At 42.7% G+C, this 23031-nt stretch overlaps 1 protein-coding gene across 1 annotated transcript in view; it reads left to right on the top strand.

Moving 5' to 3' along the window:
• IQCA1 (IQ motif containing with AAA domain 1) overlaps nucleotides 1–23031 on the top strand; it is a 112297-nt gene that overhangs the window by 22186 nt on the left and 67080 nt on the right. The window contains exon 6 of the mRNA XM_055719502.1: nucleotides 8629–8816. Within this exon, the coding sequence (XP_055575477.1) occupies nucleotides 8629–8816 (188 nt within the window). The remainder of the gene's footprint in view (nucleotides 1–8628; nucleotides 8817–23031) is intronic.

The raw sequence follows: 23031 nt of genomic DNA, 5'->3' as shown, positions 1-23031 counted from the left end.
TTAAACTGGTGCATACTGCCACTTGCCTGTTTCTGGCATTTACAAATTCTCTGTCGTTAAACACCCCAGAGGCTGCCGTGATTGTTTCATTTTGCTGCAGTGCACGCTAGCTATCAGCTCAGCAGAACTGGATGTGCAAACTGGTTTTTGGCAACAGTTTTGTCTCAGGGTGGTGTGAAACAGCCCAAGCCTAATAATGGATCTACACTCAGCGCTCTCCCCGACTGACTTTCCTAACAGGGCAGACCCTGCAGGAGTTATCATCTCAGAATACATGCTACTGGAAAGAGGAAAAGCTGGTTTTAACATAGAACGTTAGGATAAACAGTTTGCAATCAGACTGATTCATGGATTGGTAGGTGGAGATGAGAAACAAGGAATACAAAAATAGATGAGACAGAATCCTTCCCAATTTAGGGGCTCAGCCTACTGTTGCAACTTTAAGGCACGAGTACTCCAGAGTTTTGGTCATGTTTTCACTTAATGAGCCCAGGTAATCAATTCCATTGGAGTCAAGTGCTCTACATGCTTAAACAATTTCTAGGACCAAGCCCTGCATGCTTTGGACACGCACACGTGTGAACTCCTTGTCTCACAGATAGATCCACTGATGTACAATTATGCAGCTCTCACACCGGTCTGTTCCGTAATTTCAGCCCTTACCAAAGAGTCAGTGGCACAGTACATGCTGATCTATGATTTTCTCATAGTATTGCCACTATTCTGTCTTCCTTCCTCTATATCCTTTTCGCATAAAAGAGTCTTTGTGGTCTTAAATTAAAAAATGTTCCCTCCTCCTTACCTCTTTTAAACATACCCTAATTTAGGCATGTTGACTTGGGTAATGCTTTTATTTATATCTGAGAAAACAGTCTGCCAAACATTCCTTGTTCTTTGAATTCCTGATAAATATAATTCATTTCATCCAGTCAGAAGAAAAAAAGAAATAATAGCATTTCCCAGAATAGCCTTCTGTGTAAACATCATAGGCTATGGCTAAATAAATATTATATGAGATTTTACGAACCACAAACTCCATAAGCACATGAAATTTAAAATATTTCTTCATCTCTTGAAAGTGGGCAGTGACATTAGTGGTACACACCAGGCCTGTTTTTATCAAGCGTAAGATTAAAATGACTCCTGTTTTACTCACAGCCTAGGTGACGTTTAGATGTCAGCACAAAGTCATTTGTTATTTCACCAGACAGGCATATACATCTAAACAGCGATAACTGATCTGTCCTGTTTTCAAGAGAAATTTTAAACCTGCTTATTTTTGCAATAGAAAGACGCTGGAAAGCAAGAAGCCCGCGAACAATTTGGCTTTCATTGCTGCAGTCACATTAACAATGAAATCACTGCCTTGCAAAGAGCAAAACGTACCTGCCATTCCTTGAAGTTTAACAGCATGCCGAGGGAAACATGAGAAGTAAACATAACCAAAATTACATGAACTTGTACGGTCATGAATACAAATATTTTCTCCACGTCAAATTTTCTTTCTTTTATCTTACTAAAAAGTGTTACATGTCAATATTTTTAGTGAAATATATACTATATAAATCTATAAAACAGCCATTTTCAATATTTTTCTAAGAAGACCTCTTACTACAAATGCTTTGTTTGAATGCGTATGACTATTATTTTAATTGGCAAAGCCATTGAAGTGAATCATATAGTAGGGGAGCTTTAATGAATGCAATATATTTTGCTTAGTTGTTCCCTTTTTGTGCCTAATTTAGGAATTCAGCCATATAATTGATGCGGCTATCACCATTTGCATACCATGGAACCTATATGAATAATCTTCATAAGACAAGAGAACTCTTTAAAATACGTTCTTCCCACAGCCAAAGAAAATGCATCGAGGAAACGAGAAAGCAAGAACATAGCTAACTCCTATATCAAACTACTAGATATAATTCGGATCACATTTAAAATTCAGTAGAATAACACTCATAAGTAAAGAACAGGACCCCAATTGCTTAGGTAGTAAATTCTTTTAGTCTGCTAGTAAGGAGTTACTTGCCTGAGTAGTCCAAATGTAAATAAATCTCACTTTTGCTACTGGTGAAAATAAGCGACCATTTAAACTGCTTTTAAAATACTTACTTTGCTTAGGGAATCAAGTCCTCCAGAGAAGCAAACTATACTAATACTGAAAATAAGCAATCTACAGCAAAACGCTATACAACTAGTACATCTTTCAAAAGATTACAGTTATGGACAATACTGTCTGTAGCTGAACATTTACTGAAGAAGTCCCATAAAACCGTGCAGTGTGCGTTTCAGCTCTGCCGTTTCAGGTCTAAGAAAAGAAGCTGTCCTAAATTAAGTACCCAGTAATAAAAGCTGCAGTAAATCTACCTTTCAGGCATAACATGAATGTTAGCCTTATAACGTGAAGTAAAATGAAATGTATTTATTTCATTGAAATGAAGACTATCTTTCCTTGGAAGTGTAGTCGTAATGGAACAATTGAAGAGCAGTTAGTTCCACAGCATGAGGCCTCCTAGATGTAGAACTGTAGCCTTAAGCATGTTCAGCCAGCCTGCACACCTCTAAGTGTTTTATAATGAACAATAAAGCAGTCTGCCTTGGAAAGAGCTGTTGAGCTGACTAAGCAGAAAGGCAAGCTTTTCAGGCTAGGAAAGAGCAATCTGTGCAACTGAGTTCCTAAGTTGAAAAGGGAAAACGTCGAGAGGCTTTCATCACACTGGCTTACCTGGAAGGCATGGCGAACTTGGTCCTGCCTTCTGCTGGTGGGTCTTCCACTTCCATAAAGCCTAAATTCTCTTTGGGGAGGAGGAGTAAAGGGAAGAATCTAACAGCGCTCTCACCAGCATACTTGTGACTGATGAGTTGGAATAAAATTCTCTTTTAGACGAATGTCCATTTTGCCTTATTAATTTAAACAAGGATTTTAAAGACAAAGCCCATCAAACATTAGATAAGCATTTTAAGTTAATGGACCATGTACTCCTATTTTCCCACAAACTCAGGAATCTTCATATTATGTCCTATTTTTACAGCAACATCAATTATTAATATGTATACTTTTGCTGACAGAGGACCACACTAAAAATGTGAGTTTCGTTATCCAGTTCTGGGTCATTAACTGTGAAAAGCTTGTAAATATAATGGTTTATTCACATGGGAAGCCTTCATTAAGATGCATTATTCTACAACTGATGTGGCAGCGTTGCATTATCAAGTTCACTGTCTCCATCTAATATTTGTAATTTGTTTCTAAATGAGTTGCTGTTTGTAGGGCAAGTTAACAAATTTGAATTTCACATGGCCAAAGAAATTTCTTCAAGATGGGAAAATGGTTCTTCCCCCAAGGAAAAGCTATTTATTAGTGCCTTACTGTAGAATGCCTCCCTTGGATTCAGAAGCAGAGACATTAGAGGGGCCGAGAGAAGCGATGTTAGAAATAAATTGGCTCGTCTTCCTTAGCATGCACATTAAGTATAGAGGGCTATAAAAGCAGCACTCATCATATTGTCTCAGTATAACTCTTTATAGAGCTCCAGAACAAGCTCATGCCCACATGGAAAGTTGATCCTGATCACAGGTAACACTGGCCAGCATCCTCTCACACTGTCTGTCTGTCTTGGCACTCCTTCTGCCATTTCACTGCCTCTTCGCTCTTGCATCCTCAGATGGCCAAAGCTTTCTTGGATATACTTTCTTCTGAGGTCTGCTCCTTGCCAAGAGAAGACAAACTCCAGCAGGGCTGTCATATAGACACTGTTTCTGAAGACCCAGGAGTGCCTGAAGATGAATATAAGGTCCCAGATTTTTCAGTTGTCTCCTCATTACCGAGGCAAGGTTAGGAACGCGTTAAACTGAAACTGGTCAGGTTTAGGATGACAAATGCTTTTGTGATTAGGACAAGAACGCTGCAGACAAGAGCAAGCAAGCTTAACATGGCAGCTTTCTTCAAGTGTAAAACAAGGAGGCAGAAGCAGTGTTCTCTAATTCATATCACCCATACTATTTATAGTTTACTTTTTTTTAAGGTGCTGTAATAGTCTAAAGCATTTCATACCATCCATTAGGTGCCTGAGGACTCGGTTTTCTTTCCTCAGTTTGTCTTTTACTTGACAAAAGAAAAGTGTTTTCTATGAAAGCGCATCACAAATGCGCATAAACAACAGAGAACTGACAGCTAAAACAATGGTGCAATTACATCCTCTGGACATCTCGTTATATCTCTCCAGCAGCTCCTGTGGCTGAAATGTCTATTTTTAGGTTATGTTGCTAAATTCACTTCCACGCTCAACTTCTACCTAGTTCATCTTCTTATTCCCTACCTATACTTTACCTTGATCGTTCACACCCTGAAGTATACTTGCATCAGTTCTTATAGGCCAGGGAAGCAGTCCTGAGGTAGCCTCCATTTGACTTGTTAGCCCATGTACACATACATGTTCTTCTGATGTTTCTGCATCCTTGTTTTCCTTGAGTCCAATTTTTTTTTTTTTTCCACATCGATTTCGAAATAAGAGAATAGAAAGTCAGGCCAGTTGTACGTTCACCTGTAATGCTTTACTTAAAAATCAAGTAACTGCGGCACGGTTTCCTCACTGCTGTTCAGCGCTGGCTGCCTCCTCCTGCCCCAGACCAGGAATTCAGTTCCTGACACTCATCAGCCTCTCCTGATCTTCACTCATAAATAGGGCACGCTGCGTCTGTGCCACATTAGACGACCACAGATCCATCAGGACTCATTTATCACAGCCAGCTCTGCTCTTCATGCTCTCCCTCACCCATCCAAGCTGGAGTATGTTACTGCCAAAGCTTCTGCACTTTAGGACAAGCCCCAGGTTTGGCAACTGTCTGTGCACCACTAGGCCAATGTCAAAGAGCATCTTGTTATTAACATATCTCCCTGCTACACATGGAAACAACTCGCCTGGCAGTGCCCACTCCCTCTCAGATCAACTGTCTTCTCATACCTGCCATGTCATCCTACCTGGCTGATTCCTCTCCAACACTTACCTTCCTCCCCAGCTTATCTGGCCATCGAGGTCTGAGCCAGCTCCCCTTTCCCAGCAATGGAAGCAATCAAGCAACAGCGTATTTCACATCAGCAATGGCCTTTTCCTCTACGTGAATACACCCTTTTCCGTATATCTAAATTTAGAAAATACTAATAACAAAAAATTAATAGGATTGGGGAAAAAAGATGGTTGAATGCAAATACAGCCTTAGCTTTCCCTGTTCTCTTTCATTCCTTCCTTTAGCGAGCTATCAAAGGTGAGTAGCTGGACTCTTGTCGGTAGGAATGGCTCCTGTTTCTTTTGCTTTCTTGTAGTAAAACAGTCTTTGCAAAAGAAAATGAAAAAAAAAATGAAGAGCAAATACAACAGAGCTCTTTTCATAAGCTGTACTTCAGCCTTGGGGCTTTGAGTGCCGCTCGTAAGCTGGTACCAGCAGATATATTGGTAACCGTGTGGTGCTCAGATAGGTAGCTGCGCGAATATTTACTCAGAGATTGGCTGGATTTTGCCAACCAGAGCATGTTCTGCAGCTATCAGCATATGAGCCATCTGGGTTAGAGCTACCTGGACTGCATCCGCACCAGCTTCACAACCTGGACTCAAGTGTAGATCTGGTCTGGATTAATTCGCTTAAAGATAAGAATCTCCTACTTCTGACCTTGTTCATGTGGGCATGTTCTTGCCAGTTCAAACAGTTCTTGCCTCATCTGGCTTTAGTACTGATGAAAGATAAGCTGGAAGTAAATTCACAGTGACGAGTAGCTGATCATCAAAGGCTCTCAGGACTCAGTGGAGAGCAGTTCGGAGGAGAAGCTGGGCAGAGGAAAGGTTCAGAGATGGCAGAGGGGAGCTCTGTGCTGCTGCGTGGGCCAACCTGCTCTCCACGTTGGTCTGGTCCTATGCTCACCCACCACTTGCCTTGCTATGGCTCCAGCCCTCAGATGCCTCCTTAGCTAGCTGATTCACCTCATTACACCAGGAGACAATTAACCTGAGGAGGGCTCTGTGTGTGTAAAGACAAAAAGGGATTATTTCCCCGTTCTTAGAGCACTCAACTGGTTCACTGCGGGGCCAGGTGGGTGCCAGAACCCGTGCAGGAGAAGGAAGGGACCACACATCCAGCAGTTAGGGTGGAAGGGGAACTGCCCCTTCCCAGCACCAATAAGCTGCTCATCTGGGGAGCCATGTCACGATGGTTCACCCTTCACAGAACACATCTAAACATCTGAGGAGCCTGTCTTCTTCCATCGGCTGTAGGTCAGCCTTCCTAAAGCCAGAGATACCCTTGCACCCCTCGCACTGAGTCGCCTGGGCGTGAACGTTGATTCTGTCGCTTGCCAAGGGAGACAGGACGGGGGGCATTCTGCCCACCCAAGCAGGACATCTTCAGCATTCACCACAGCTACCTTTGATCACGGAACTATTCATTCCGTCCCTTCCGTGTGCTCCCAGACTTCTTTCAGTTTTCTTCTCACACATCTTCTGCTGGAAAACTTATTTCTAAATGAAACAGCCCTTCCCCGGCTTCCCCTGGCAAGCATCTGGTTAGGAAATCTCGTAGGGTGTCCTCTGTTCAGACTGTGCTATGGCAGTAAACAAAGGCATGGAGGAGCTGCGTTGGCTCTAGCTGGCTCATCTCTCTGGGATCAGCCCTGCTACCGGTACCTCTGAGCAGTAAAGCTCTGATGGGAACTTCTCAGAAAAGCAGTCCCTTGAGTATTGCTGTAGTGAAGCAAATAGTTGAGTGAGAAACCGCCCGAGGGAAGCGGATCTTGTTTCTAGATCTCAATCTGGGAAGCAAGCCTCGTGGGTCCTCTTCTGGTTTCCAAACAAGCCCTGAGAAAGCATCATCACATCTGGCTGTTCTGAGGTGCATTTAATATTAGGAAGGCAGGCAATGGTGAAATGCAAATAAATAGTGTAAATATTCGTTGTGCTGTACTTAAAAATAGGCGCTGGTGAAGGTGAAGATTAGAAACACTTGACTTCCATGGAAACCGAGAACTGAGAGAAAGTAACATCTCGGGGTGGAAGGCAACATTTGAGGTCGTATATTCAGGAAGAGAACGTGTGCAGCCACCCTTTCAAAAGCATGCTGCTCTTCTTGTTTCCTCCTCAGTATTTTCTCACTGGTGGCCCTGACCAATTCCTTTTGCATAGCACGAGTCACACATTGCAGATGCAGGGAAGGCAGTAAATTGCTTTCCTGAACGGGGCCTCTGTGCTTACTTTGGATGGTGTGCAGTCCTGCTGCGGACTTTCTGAAACCAAATTTGCTTGGCACTTGTTAGTGATTTTTGGAACCTGGTTGAAGCATGGAAAAACACCGAAAACCAGATCTTAAATATAAGCTGGCCAAACTTCTGATAGAAGCTTTGTCTTTGTGGCAGACCTCTGGAATTAGGACTTGGAGCACGCTAGAAAATACATCACCGGAGCAAGGAGAATGCGTTACTAAGTGAGTCTGAGATGTGCTGATTAAGGACACTTCCTACACATTCTGAAGGTGGAAGGCCAGAGCAGAACTGTGTAGGGTTTTTTCATGCAAACCAGCACTCCCAGGCTTTTGTTCACATATGCTGCCACCTGTATGTCAGACAGACGCTAACTTTGAAGAGCAAACCGCACGCTATTACAAAGCCAGATTATCTTATTTTCTGCTCTTTCCCATTCTTAAATTTGACATACACTATCAAAGTGGTTAGTACTTCCCCAGCATGTGGAAAATACTTTGTTCTAGAACTGCAAAAAACTACAGCTAATTTACAAGTTCATTTACTAGTTCACAATTTGTAAAATATTTTTTTCTCTACACTTACAAGGTAGTAATAGCTCATAAGATACTGGGAACATCTCAACTTTATCAACCATCGCAAACTGAAAAATGCAAAGTTTCAGACCACCCACACAGATGGTATTTTTCATGCTTCTGTATTTGCATACCAGAAAGACTTTCATTTTTTCTCTCCCAACCTACACATGTAAAATCAATCACAAAGGAGAAATTATTGTACGACTTTAAACTGGCCTAGAAGCCCTTCTTGCCAAGGTTATCAAATCATGGGAAACTTGGGGAGCTTAATTTTTATTACAGTGTTTGGGGGGTTGTTTATTCTTTTGTTGTTGTTGTTCCTCAGGGGAAGTTGATTTCCTAAAGGAACATGACCAGCTGCAACAAAATACCAGGAAACCACTGACCAAGCAGTGCATATAAAAATTTAAGTGAACAAATTAAAAACAATACTGGCTAATTAAAAAGTACCAATGGGAAGTCCAAACATTTGAAAATTCAATTAAAAAAATCTCTGGCACCCTTCTGACATGGATAAAGTTGGCATTTGCAGAACAGCAGCTTTCTCACCTGTCTCATTGAGATCCCAGGATCCCACGCTGGAAGAGTTGTTTTTGTACATTGCAATGTTGTTAATTAATGCTGAAACACTAACAATAGACCATTGTGTGCATCCAGGCACTTTTTACGAGCACAGGGTTTTTTCCTGGCTTCCCACAAATAAATTAATGCTTAAGCTTGGATTCGCTGTCAACCTGGTATTCCAGTTTATATTAAGTTTCTTTTAAGTCATACCTTCTGTTTTCTCCTCTTGTCATTTTTCAGAGCCTACCTCCTCACTTACAGGCGATGAGTATGTTGCAGATGCCTGCTGGGCAAGTAGATTCCCTGCAAGGTGAGGTCCAGAAGACACATGAGGAGGTATTCATCAAGGACAAGCTGAGAGAAATGGAGGGACTCGACATCAAAGAAACGCTCCAGGATCAGATCAGCCAGTGTTTCATCGAATGCCGGTGAGCAGAGATAAACACTTGCCCCTTAGTAAGTCCATTTGTCCCAAACGGCCTGATTTTGCAGTTCTTACAAATTGCGAAATCCATCTTAAGGTGGTGGATCCCAGTCCTACCTGAAGACCTAGTTCTGCACCAGCTGTGGAGCTGAGTTCCTGAGCGGCAGGGCTCCTAACTGGGGAAACCAGACTGTTACTACAAGGAGTAATACAACTCCTTGCACAGTCCAGCAGGGATCAGAGGTGCACCTTGAAAGACTGACATCAGGGTCAGGTCCCCAGACATTGAAGTGGCAGCACGTTCAGCTTGGGCTCCAGCTTTGTCATTATAAGAGCCATACTTAAAGTTCAGGAGCACTGACTTTTTTTCCCTGTCTGAATACATAAGGTTTAAGAGAGAGAACGCAGTCTTCCATGAGATAGAAATATAATTATTTGCCATAGCAAATCACATCACGTCACTGGTACCGCCATCCAGGTACCTGCTACTGGTATTATCCAGCAGCCGACGTGAATCTGAAGTACTTTCGTACTTGACGCTTGACCTTCAAGACACTCCTCCAAATGTAACTTTACTTAAGTAGTGCTGCTGATCTCAGTGAAACTTCACGTCTCAGTAGAGTTAAGCACATACTTACACATTTTTAAACTGCATGCTGACACCTATAGTTCTCTCAGGAAGTTTACTTTAGCTGAAGAAGTTTTGAGACTGGCAATTTTAATATGGCAATACTGTAAAGCCTTGTACTAGGGAATATAGCCTGGATTTATGATAATTTTTTCTGGGATTTACGCCATCCAGTGGGTTAGTATGTAAAAGTAAATTGGGAAGCAGAGCCCAAAAGTTCCAGGATTTAACAGCAAGGTTCCAGCTGCTCTGCATAAAACTGCTCTGCAAAAACACTTGCCGTGTTTTTGTGTCTTGAGCTGCTTGGTGATGTTACGTTGGTCTGGTGGACTAATGTCATGTCCATTAATCACTCAGCATTTTTAAGAGTGTGCTGGACCTGCTTTCAGCATGCAGTTCCCAGTTGGAAACACAAATGCTTTCTGATAAATCATGCTCTATTTATTCTTTAAGTACTTTAAACAGGTTTTGGTAGCTATATGACAGTGTAGGGTTAGTTTAAAAAAAAAAAAAAAAAAAAAAAAAGCAGCAATCAAAAATAACACTCACAAGTCTGCCACAACCTATTTCTCTTCATTCTTGTACTTTTGCATCTTACGGGCACTCGAGACTCGAGAATAGCTTTGCCCCATCTAGCGCTCCTTTAGGAAGAACTGCTGGTTTTACAAACCTCGGTTATTACAAAGCACTTCCCTGTTCTCTAAATCAACCCCGTTCCTGGGGTCTGTGCTGCACACTTCTGGAACTGCCAGTTCCTGCTGCTCCCCACAACTCCCAGCATGTTCTGAGCTACAGAAAGATCTTATTTCCTTTGCTTAATATTACTCATCTAATAGTAATTCTCTAACATAGGTCAATCGTGTCCAATTAACTTGACTCTAGAGCTCGAGGAGAACTAACTGAAATACTGTGTGAACCAATAACAATGTTTCTATAGGAGATTAGCAGAGAACAGCCGATCTCCCAGAGAATAAGCCTGAGCCATAAACCTTTTTTAAGACAGTTATGAGACATTATTAAAAGTAAAATCCATTCCACGGAGACATTTAACAGCAGAGCCAACCAAGAGCCTAACCAATCCAAAGGTTCATTTGGAGGAAGCCAAAGCCATCGTTCAATCAAGGGAGGTGGAGAGGGATGGCTGAATGAGCAGTTCATCAAAACTCTTGCTACCTAATGTGTAAGCGACCTCAGTCTCACGCACCTATGAAATACTCTAAAGATGTAAGGTGGAGTGTAAATGCTGAGCTTTCTTATTCAGCAGCCCTTACAAGTGAAATGGGACCTCATGGCTACATTTATATCCCAGATGTGCCCAGGGGCCCAACTTTAGGTGAGGCTTCAAGGCTATAGGCAGACATAGTCAGTATCACAGCATATAAATACGTGATTAAACAAGTTATAAGAAGTTCTTTAGCTAACCTTTAAGTTGTCTGGTCTGATCTAGTCGGGTTCAGTAATCTTGAATCCCATCTAGACTTGAAAATTAACAAAGAATAAAGCAGATGTTTGAATATAAGCACCACATTAACTGATCTTGGATAGCTTTATGGATATGCTTTTCCCGAGCAAGTGATTATATTAAATGGGACTAAGATATACACACACAGAGAGTTAATCAATCAATGATACCGCTGCTTATAGATAAGCCTTTAATCAGACACGTTGTGTCTGTTTCACTCTTTCAGCTGAAACAGGCTGAGAACGGCTCCCCTCCAACCTTGTAAAATAACCACAGACAGAGGTAACTTTCTACCCACCCACCTGAAACGATCAGATACCAAAAAAAATTAACAAAGAGCAGTTTAAAGCATTTTGGTGTCATACAGTCACAGAGATGCTGCACGTGCAGTTGTGTGGTCTGCTTGAGTGCAGGGTCACCTCTGATGGCAGCGGGGCAGTGACAGACTTGCTGCAGTCAAAGCAGCATGTTTGATCATACTCCCTGTTACTCTTTTAAATTAACTGTCCATCATGATCTCTAGAAGTCACTAAAGCATGTTTCAGCCAAGACTGGACAGGTCTTATTGATAAAAACTATTCTGAGGATTTAGCAGTGTGGCAGATAAAATTCTGTCCCCAGTGAAGCCAGTGGGAGAGCTGCCATCAGCTTCAGCAAAGGCTGGACATCACCCAATATTTTAGTTCATTTGAATCTGGCTGAGTGATGCAGTGATTTATGGGGTTGAGAGGAGTCAGAGGGAGCTGCCTGCCATCCTGCTGTTAACAGGAGGCCTCTAAGTGACCAAAATAATTTTCTCCACAGACACATTCACTTGCATCCAAAATAGGTGTTTTAAAATAAAATGAAAAAAAAAAAAAATGGAAACAAAACCCCAGCAAGTTTCTACACATGGGGAGCACGTGTGCCATGCAGAGCCAAGCTTGCTGTGTGGTGCCTGCCAGAGACGCTGCAGAACTAGCAGGATTTGTGTCCTGCTCCTGCCTGGCCTGCTGAACAGTGGACCAGATCTGAAGTGTCAAGCTTTACATTAATTATTACCTGCCAGGATATATTTTGGCTCTCCACTAAGCCAATCTATGAGATCAACAGCTAAACAGAGCTTATAAATTATTCTTTAACTAGGCTTTTTGACAGAGTTTACCATTTCCCATAGTCTATGAAACAAACAGAGAGTTAAAGGGGAACAAAGATTCTTTTGAATAAATTTTGCAGTACATACTAAAAAAATAAACCCAAACTTCCATATTTTATCCTTGAATTGGGAAAGGATGTGATAGGAAATACAATTAGCAGGTATTGTCTTTCAGCACAGCTGCTCTTAGATTACAAAAGCAATAAGCATTTATTAAACTTCTCCACTTGTAAGAACTGCTATAAATATTTACCACTTTCTGCGCACAAGGGAATAGGCGTATCTTCAGTCATTTCGAGACCCAAAACAGCTTCTTATGCAGATAGGTTTTAAAAAAAGCAAAAGAAAGTCAAACCCAAAGGAACAGATTACATGAAAATGTCCCAGTTGCTTATAGCAATCCCACTGCAGAGAAGACAAAATATTTTTCATATAACACTGTGCATTTCACAGCCTTATCATCCATCGTTCTGTTTATCTGTATTGAGTTCTGTGGAGCTGTTCTTATTTGGCTTGCAAATTATTCACTTAAAGCTTTCTAGATTTCTATTTGGCCTTGTCCCTCTGCACCACACTAGGAAAGATGGATAATTATTTTTTTGAAAGCCCTTTTAAAAAGCATCATGCAGTATACCTACAGGCCTCCCTTTTTTTTCTGAGATAGCTATATGATTCATAGAGCAGAAGTACAAATGTTCCAAAATTAATAGTCGCAATGATTATATACATCTGAGTCTGGATTTTAATCACTTGACTCCTAGAAGTTTCATCCATTACTTTAATAACAGAGTTTCGTATTAAAATACAGCAATTGCATAGCTGGGGTTTTAGTTCCAATGTCCTGTACCATTCCAGACCAAACCCATTTTTCTCTAATTTCACATTTAGGGTTTTGCATTGCATGTGCAAAACCAGCCATCATCATCTTCTCCACTCCGTACCCACTGTACGCACCAACAATTCCCAAATTATGAATCTTCCTTGGAGTCATCCCTAAACTAAGAAGGGGTGAGAAGAAAAGGGGAGCAGGGAGCAGGACCCACTTATTATGCGGAGAAATATAGTAGCATCTTTGCCTAAGAAAAGTCTTCTCTGACAGAAATCAATACAAAGGATAAGAAATCAAGATGAGGTTTTTATTACCAGAGATAGCCTCAAGAATCACAGGGGAGAGCCTAATACACAGGCTTTGCTGTAATGTGTCTTATGCCCTCTAGCTGTAACAAATTACGCTGTGAATTTCTTGGAGGATTTATATGCCGCTGCTCGGTGCTCTGGGGAGTATTTCATCAGTGGCATTGCTGACCTAATAACAGGGGATCTAAGTAATAGCAACTTTTATGTACGTTATGTGTTATTCCCACGGATTTGGGGATTGCTTTTCTGGAGGAAGGAGGAGGCGAGGGGTAAATGTGCTTTCATAATAGGTTTACACTTTACTGATTAGCTTTGAATGATCTTCTTGCTCTGCCTGCTGACTCGAGTACTGTCAGGAAAAGAATTGGGCAAGCTTCATAGTGAGTGGATGAGACTCATTCTGAAGTGGGGGGTTCCTGCGCTTTATTTATTCATTTTGAACATTCCTGACAGCCAGCCCAGGCTTTGATGCAGAGGAAAGGGGAAAGAAATAGGAAGTGATCGTGTTATATTTCCCTTTTTCACAAGACTGTTTTGTTGAGCTGAGTTTACTGCCAATACGCCTGTTCACGGGGCTCCCTAGGTAGCAGGGGGTGGGGAAGGAGGCGGTGGGGGGAAGATGAATGGAGAGAGAGGTTTTGCACTGAAACTCCGCAGAATAGGGAGCGTATTCATTTGTGTCAGGCACTGCCCGTATCGCATTTCACACTCCGTACACACTGCTTTTTATGAAGTTAATGTTAACATGCATGAAAGTTGCCAGGCAATCCATCAGCAGCTGAAGCCTTGCCAAAAGGACAGAGACAGATGACCCCTCGGCAGCGCCAAGCAGTGGCATCCCCACACCCCCCTCAGCCCTGGTTCGGAGGAATTGTTGCTCCGAGTTCATCCAGACCCGTGCTGGTTTTCAGACCTGTCTGGCTCATCATACATGCCCTCAGCCTGCCAGAAGTGCTTTCCAAGTAACCAAGGAGCATGGATTGTGGTCTCTACACAATATGGCAACAGTTCACAAAACAGCTGATAGGAAAATTGCTTAATAACTGGTTTTAGTGCAGTGAACCACCATGGCAGACTGTGCTCTTAAAGAGCAAGCTCCAGTCTGGAAATCCTTGGCACACAACCAGAGACGCCACCAGCCCCTTACTCACAGTCCTCTTTCCATACAACTCCGTGTTACTCTGGCAAATGCATTCCCTTCTTCTCTGCTGCCCCTGCAAGGTAGGAACCTACGGAAAAATGCCTCTCTGGTATCTGATACTTCATATTCAATGCAGGCAGGAGTTACTGCCCACAGGATGGGTGATGAACTGCTCTCTTTCACCTAGTCCAGATTGTCATTGCTTGTTTTCCTTGTCATCATTAAAGGATTGACACACATTCAAAGCTACTCGTATGCAACATTCCACTCCGGAGCAAAAATTACCAGCCAGAAGCAGCTGCGAGCTCAACATGAAAATCAGGATATTCTGCAGATGGGGGTAAATAAGTGGTTGCCTGCTCTTTCCTCCAGATGAAGATGAGCTGAACTAAATTACAAAGAGGTTGATATCTGCACTGCAGTTTTCTCCTGTCCTTACCTGTTCACTGTAGTTGACTACATCTCCTACTCTCTTGTACTTTGTGCACAGAGAGCCTACACAAACCGAATTCTTTAGGGAACAGCACAAAACAAGAAGCTCCTCCTTAACCACTCTGCAGCCAGTCTGAGTTGTGTCTCTCTCCTCTGAGTCTTCTCATCTTCCTCAAGTAAGTGAAGACAAGCTCAGAATTGTGAAGCTCTGAAAGAGGATGGCACAGGCTTGGGTGTCCACCTCTGCCAGAATACTTTGTCTTCCTGCAAAACTATGGAAACGTTAATAGAGAGAAAAAGTTTTCTCTATCGATTAGTTCACCACCGTTTTCTGACAGACCTAATAACTTCAGATTTTGTAAAGGCAGTAATCTCTGTATCACAACAATTAGTGCTGCTACAAAGCGTTCTCTGGACACCTTTCTCCCATGCCAAAAGGCCTTTCTGCAGGAACAGCTTACATTTAACACCAGCCTTCCCAAACGTGGCTCAGCCCCCTCCCAGATGTTGGACTGTACCTCGTGTAGACAGTCAACGCTAGTTTCAAAATCCATCAGGAACAACACAGCCGTGACAGCACACAGCTCTGGCAGCAAAACCTGTCCAGGACCCTGCAGAAATATTCTGGCAGCTAGATCGTGCTGAGCTCCTCGCTGCAAGCAGCCGTGCCGCTGTGTTAGAGTACATCTGTGGGAACTAAAATCCTGCCTTTGGGCTCCCGGGTGAGACAACCTCTAAGACTGATTAATTAACATAATTAGGAGCTGTAAACATTAATGGATAATGTTCAAGCCTTTCCTAACGCATTCTTAAAGCTTCCACTGAGTAGTTATCTATTGACTAATTTTGGCAGACATCTCTGGGGCTGGAGGGAGCAAAGGAATGGAATGCAAATGCATCGCTGGCTTACCAGAGGAGTACCAGAGCAAATAGCCCACCAGGCTTCTTTGAACAGAGGGAAAATAAGTTATCATAAATGAGAGGATTGTTTGCGCATGGTGAGAGAGTGTGGAGCCCACGGTTCTGCAACCTGTTTTCCCACTGATTGGAATCAACTATCTAGCTTTAACAGCCATTTTAAAAAAAAAAAAAAATAATTAAAACCTTTAGTCCTTCTTCCTTGCTTATGGGAACACTACATCGTCCTCTTTTAAAAAGTGTGAACCCCTCTAATTTCAAAGGAGGGACAACTGTTATTAAGTCCATCTGCAGTTAATCTACTTTATTGGGTGTCCATGGATTTACAGGAGGCAGGGGACACACCTCTGGAAGCTTCTGTGCAGTGGCAGAAGTTGCCTACTTCAGTGCATGCTAAAAATTTACGAGTGTGCTGACATTAATGGAGGCAGCTTGATGGCTTTTGGGGGGGGATCAGCCAGAAGCCCCTGGGTTCATATATTTCTCATACTTGGTGAAACACAGATAAATCTTGGTGGCGTGTATCCGAAACAGTAAGACCAGTTGAACCCTGGTGTCATGCCTCCAGAGAGGCATTGGTAACATCACTAGCTCTGCTTTCTAAATCATCACAAACTCTGAAATATGTTGCCTTTCCAGTTCCGTTAGACTTTACACTTCAATTTATGATTGCCGCCTCTATACAGTGATTAAAAACATATGCAAAGGACTCTGCTGACGAGCCTTAATTTTTTTCTCATTGAACTATCAAAAGTTTGAAATAATTAAGGAACAAAAAGAAGATTTGGAAAATATTGCAGGTGCAAATCAAGCTTCCCAAGGGGGTTTCAACATAACAAGTCATCCTCATGAACTATGATTTAATCACCAAGTGTGCCAACACTGCACATAAGCACATCTCCACCAGCTTTCCAAACATTACGATTCCCCTCCAGACAGGCATTCAGATACCTTAAATCAAAGTCATTAGTGGTCTTCCCGGAACGATCTCTCCTTTCCCTGATAGTTTGCTTGCTGACTTTGTTACTGAAAATAGGGTCAGGTCCTGATATTATTTAACAGAGCTAAGTCATTCTAAGCAGACTCCCATCAGCTTCCAAGGGGATTCGTAGAATAAGACACTGTTGTTTCTGAGCAAGTTTATCAATATCAGCTTTTTCAAGGGTGTCACAGACAGGCAGAAGCACGTACTCTTGCTCCCCAAGCAGTTCACCACCAGTGCAAGATCAGGGAAAACTGTCTGAGTGCCGAGGCGCTTGGGGCTTTTCTGCTGAAGAGCTCAGTCATGGGCTTTCTACCTGTAATGGGGCTTTTCCTCAGCATCTAACAGGAATGCTCAGAACTTCAGCATCTGAAAGCACATATTCATCTTTTCATCAGGCATGATTTGCATTGCACACCTCTTGCCGTGCTTGCATGTAAATTATGCATTAGCGACATTAAAAGCTCATTCAGATCTGAACAGTCACACATTAGCAAAGCCATAATGAGTGTGGTTCTTCTTCAGACCGGTCTCTCCTCCTCCTCTTTTCTTCTCAACCTACTTGCCTCTAAATCACTCTGCCCAGAAAGACTTAACCTTTTCCCCACCCCGTTTCAGTCCCAGTATCTTTGTCTACAGTTTGCAACTTTGAAGTTCTAAACACGCTGGTGACTGTAGACCAAAGGCAGAATTGTCCAGAGCCTACTAGCTCACAGCCTGTGGACACAGGATTTTTACGGGGATGGCAGAGAGATTTCTGTTTCAAAGAGCAAGATGGAGCTCCTTGGTCTAAATCTTGGGAGCAGAAGGATGGGTCCAATCAGACATTTTCATTTATTTAGCATAAGCAAAACAGCGTCTTTAACTAGGCTCCATCTTGGAAAAACCTGAATCATTGGAGCCAGTATTTTCAGGCCTATATATTTTAAATTGAATGCTCAACATCTAAATTTTCAGTCCAAATAGTTAATAGCTTGACAAATCTGTGATCAGCTGAAAAATAGAGCTTTGTAATGGATAGTGTCAGGCAGCGACACAGGGGAAGTGCTAAAACCAGAAGTGGAAAATTAGTACAGCTGTTTTGGTGCTGTCAGTTGCTGCCCAGTGCACTGCAGAGAGCGCACAGCTGTTCACGCAAGATGAGAACCAAGATAAGGTTAATCATTAGAGGTTAGAATGCAAGAGGGACAAAAGCAGTCAGATACTTGAGCACAGGAGAGACATCCCCTGTGAAACCTCAGAAAAGACAGAGGAGAGGAAGCAGGTCTTGCACCACATTCCCCTGCAATGCTGACAATGACTGGGCTTTTCGAGCTCTGCTTTTGGTGTGTAGCTTTTCCAGATATTTTACGAGGATCCGCAGTCTCCCCATTACAGGCCCAGTTCCAGCAAGTTGTGCGGAGACATCCATAAGTGTAGTTTTGCTTATACAAAGAGGGCGTGCCTCTTCATTCTCACTCTCGGATTCCTGCGAGCACAGTACGGGACATGGGAGTAAAACGGATGCAATGAGTAAAGCCAAAGCAATAAACCTCAGCACACATATTTGATGGTACAGCTGCTGTTCAGGCAGAAGAAATCAGAGGACCAAACCCACAGTTTTAGTGCAAGGGCAAGCTGTTGTGTCCTGTCCTGCTAGTCACCTCTAGCCCTGTGCTTACAGATATGCCCATCCCCAGCACTGTTCCGTAGGGCAAATTCCTGACTTCCTTTGCTTCTTACTTTTTGATTCGTAGCACTACAGAAGCAACGCTGGCCGTTACAACAAATCTAGGTTAGATCCCCTTTTCTCCTTCAAATGGCTGAAGTGACCCACAGATACCCACGAGTCCGCTGACCTTGAGTCTAAGCCTCCCACTTAGCATTAAAGCTCCTAAAAATATTCACTCCTTTATGTCTGAAAGTCTGGGATCAGCTAAAGTAAATAGCATTACTCTGAGTTGGTCTCATTTGCAAACAAGAAAAAAATAATCTTGTAACTAATTAGTCCATTTTCCTGAAGTACTCATACCCATCTATAGTAATACTTCGGAATTAGAAGTCTAAAAATGCTAAGTGTTACCGACATAATGCAAAACCTCCTGCTGATCTTCTCAAGGACACTTCCCAAACGTTAGATTTATTTGTTGTCATAGATACTCACACAGACACAAATATCAGCTACATTCAGGGACTCACACTTGCCAGCAGCTTGTTATAATACAGCTCTACATGTTTTGAAGACCGGATTGGGCTTTTTCTGGAAAACGCTGCAGCAGTGCGCCTGGTTCAATAGATACGTTGCATTGCAGTTCTCTCACTTTCTGTATTCCTCTCTCAAGCAGAGTCTTAACGCAGCAGACGGGATTTCTGAGGGCAGAAACAGTCAAATGGGGTGTTTAACACTGATAACTGGGGCCTGATTTTCACCTCAGAGCTGGTTTCTGTTCCGGTAATCCAGCTAAATACCTCCTATGCTTGGCCCAGAGGGACCTGCTCTACTATCTGATCTACTCTTAGTTTGACCAGCATAGCATAGTCCTAATCAATGAGAAAGGAAGAAGGGAATGAATCCCAAGGGGAACAGGAAAAGACCCGGCCCAGCTATTTTTTTTTTCCACTCCACACTGTGATGGGGAGAGGTATCTTCTCCAGCGATTTAACACAGAGCCGATGGAAGAACCAATTTTCCCCACTTCCCCATTTCCAACAAGAAAGGTGAATGAAGATCTGCTGGGATACAGGAACAAGAAACGGGCAGAGAAAAAAAGAATCAGGAGTCCCACTGGTGCCTGGTAGAAGGACACAGAGGCACTGAAGAGCCAGTGGCTGGCAGAGGAGAGGTGTTTGAGGGGTATTCTGGGAAGAGAAAGACTAAGGAAAAGCTTAGAAGTAAGGAGAATAAAAATGAGCACGAAGCTTAGAGCAGTGGCTCCCAAGCTACAGCCCTTGCTCCACAGAACGATCTCTTTGGAGAAGCAAGCAGAGGAGGTAGAAAAGACATTTTCAGCCTCAGCTCTGTAAAACGCAAAGAAGAAAGGAGGCAAGTGGGGAAAAAAAGAAACGTGGCGTGGACTGACACAAGCAGAGCAAAGGAGTAGCAGAAACAGTCACGAGGAGCTGGAGAGGCAGAATCAGAAGAGGAGGGATAAAAGACACGTATAACTGGAGAGGAAAAAAACCCAAACAAACCACCCTATAAGTTACCAATTTGAAAAACAGGGACAGTTAGGACCAAAGACTTATAGAGAGCATTAACGTGTCCAAGGCAAAGATAAAAGAGCAGTCCCCAAATGTGTATGCCAGCAAGCAAGCTCAGGTGGGTATATGAAGAAAGGCTTGATTGTCAGGGAGTCCTGCTTAACTATGGTAGGGATGAAGGCATGCAAGTTATGCCGGGAGTATGGCTGTGAACGACAGCCTGTTATTCTTTCTCACAAGAGAAGAGGGATATATTTAATTCTGGAATACAGTTGTTTCACTGTTTTCACTGGCAGTAGGGTTTTCAGAGTTTACATACTGGGGACCATAACAGAAGAGTGTCTGATGGAATATAAGGCTGATGCAGGGTATTGTGTATTCATGTTTATTTAACAAACTATTGACAAGTTACTGAAGTGCTGAATTTCAAGTGAATTCTACGCCCAGGAGACTTGTCTCGTCTAGCATAGAAAATCCAGGCTTACACTGGAAATTGGTGTAACATCTACCACACCGCTGAGAGTGCTTCCCCTCCGGTCTCATTCCTCCTTGCCCTCCATCACCTGTACCAGCTCATCTCTTTTTGAGTCAAATGTCAAATATGCAATTAGACTCAAACTCAGCTTCCATAAGGTACCACAAAGGCTGACAGCCCAACTTCATTGCAAGTAGGTTCTTAGGTGGTTAATAAAACATCCAGAGGCATTTAGAATAGGATGAGTTTATGCCCTTCACTTTGGGGCTTAAGTCAAATTCCAGTAGGGTTACGCAGAAATGATGGGCAGTCGAGGGAGCAGAAGGACACAGGCAGCAGAAACGAGTTATCGCATCAGCTTCTAGATCTCCATAGCGGATTAGCTGGTACAGGCTGCAGGTAACAGCAGCACACTGCAATCCCAGGGTTGGCAAGCATGTCAAGGGCACACGAGGCAAGGCATATTTGTTTTCTTTGAGCTGATTATTTCCCTTGAGATCTCGACACTACCCCTTTGTTAGGTGGGCAGCATGCTGCATAGTTTGGTAAGCGTCTAGGCAAACTCTTCTCAGCGCAAAGTTAGCATTAAAGTTGGTCTATTCAAATCCTATACTTGGATTGAATCTCAACTTAGTGCTGAAGAGGTTGGAAGATAGTATTTCTGTGGCCAGAACAAGAACTTGCCTGAAACCTGAGTCTCATCCATTCCTTCCAGAGTCAATATGTTTCAGTTTTACAGTGAATTTCAGCACAGGGGAGATTAATCAGACTCCATCAAGCAGGTTGTTTTTGTTATCCAGGTCAGAGTCCAGGGCTTTAAAGTCATGCTATATTTCAGTCCTGTGCAGATACAACAGAAAATCTAATTATTTATAGTAATATACTTTAAACGCACCCAGCTATTAGCATCACAGACTAGATGCGTTTTGTCTGCTGTGTCAGGCTTCCTTAGGACTTACACAAGAGCAGTATTAAGAGTTACTATCCTAGGCTGAAGAAGAGACGTTTACCAGCATATGTAAGGGGAGTCGCTAGTTGTCCCTGGGCTCCACTTGGGCAAAATAACTATATTCACATAGTACCATTCAATAAGGTACTGTACCAAATACAGTATTGTTTGACTTGGGCAAGGGGTGTAGAACCATAGAAGAGCTAACACGCTCAGTGTTTACCAAGATATTTATGTAATACCAGAAAACTGCATTACCCTTAACTAAGTCCCCTCTCTCTTCTTAGAGTGTCTTACTGACTCAGTAATCCTTTGATGGCTTGGAAGGAAGTTTACTCTCTTGTTTTATATTCCTCATCACACAGGGAGACTGGCTTTTTCCTGCAGATTTTTTTGGAAAGCATCTAATCCAGCAACCAATTTTGAAGACAGTGGTTTAAAGTATAGCTATAAGTTAAAGGCTGCAGTCTGTGTAGCTGCAGGAGTCCTCAAAGTATTCCAAGTCAAAATACAATTGCTCCAAGGGAGCAAATTCCAGAGCCGGAGCTCTGCCATCTTTCGTATTGCATACATGTGCTTCCCATCATTGGCTGAGCTCTCATAGCTGCTACAGAGGGGGTAACGCTACGCCCAAAATATCATTTCACCCTCATTCTCTTCTGGGAAATCATGTGTAATACATGCGTTTATCTTTATGTATTGCAAGGTCTGCAGTTGTGGGAGGCCTGGGAACTCGTGGGAGCGAAGGTGGGAGCAGCTGATTGTAGCCTCTCCCACGTATGTGCCTGTATTTCATTCCCATCCAAACCTAATCTTTACATGCTTTGCCCGGGGGAGCTCTGCTATCCTATAAGGCAGCCATTCCAGACAACTGATCCTCTATACAGGCCTGTGAAGCAAGACATTTAGGTCTCCAGTACTGAAAAAAATCCACAAGAGCCCTAAGATGTAGCAAGTGAGCAAACCTGCCCTTCAAGTCTCCCCACCTTCCCATTGCACTTCCCACACCACCCTACCTGCTCCACCACATCGGCAGAAGGACATTACTGATGCTTGGGCATTTTGCTTCTACCAAGGGTGGGCTGCAGGACCAGTTCCAAATTCCTAGAGGACAACCCCATGCCTGTCCCTGGGTCTCCAGCCAGGTGTCAGCCTCTTCCACCACATTGCCAGCCACTCTCTGCAGCACTGGCCCCATCTACCAAAGAGATGCCTAAAAAGCACATTATTAAGCCATCACGTAAATGAACAATAATAAAAAAAGCTCCATTTTGTGCTTATACTTATTAAATTTGAGTGCATCCCAGTGTAAGTAGCATATGCAGAAGAGTTCAGTCATTTGGAGAGGCAACGCCAAGATCATACAAAGAGCATTTGATTCTTTGTCTCTAAGATTGCCCGCATTTTCAGTCAATTTAAGGAGACTATAGATCGCACATCAGATATATGCTGAACGTATAGAAATACAGCACTCCAATTTTACTTTCACAAAACTAAAAGGTGAGGGTTAATGAACCTGGCATCTCAAGGCATCACCATGTGTTCCTTAGACTGCAGAGGTGACTGGGTTTCCCCTGTTAACGCTGTTGATAAACGGATGGTCTTCTTAATAGCATCTTGACACTGACTTCTAATTAAGCTCACCTGGAATGTTTCTCCTTGTCTTTTCTCACACTTTTTTAAATTGCCAAAGCAGAGATTCTAAATTATTTTTCTTGCTACAGAGCTATTTGGCTACTAGCATCGACCAGGAATCTGCAAACATCTCTAACTTTATATA

This window comes from Falco cherrug, chromosome 8 (genome assembly GCF_023634085.1).
Source record: "Falco cherrug isolate bFalChe1 chromosome 8, bFalChe1.pri, whole genome shotgun sequence".
Lineage (NCBI taxonomy): Eukaryota > Metazoa > Chordata > Aves > Falconiformes > Falconidae > Falco > Falco cherrug.
Note: the sequence above shows the minus strand (reverse complement) of the source record. Positions and strands in the feature narration are given on the sequence as shown.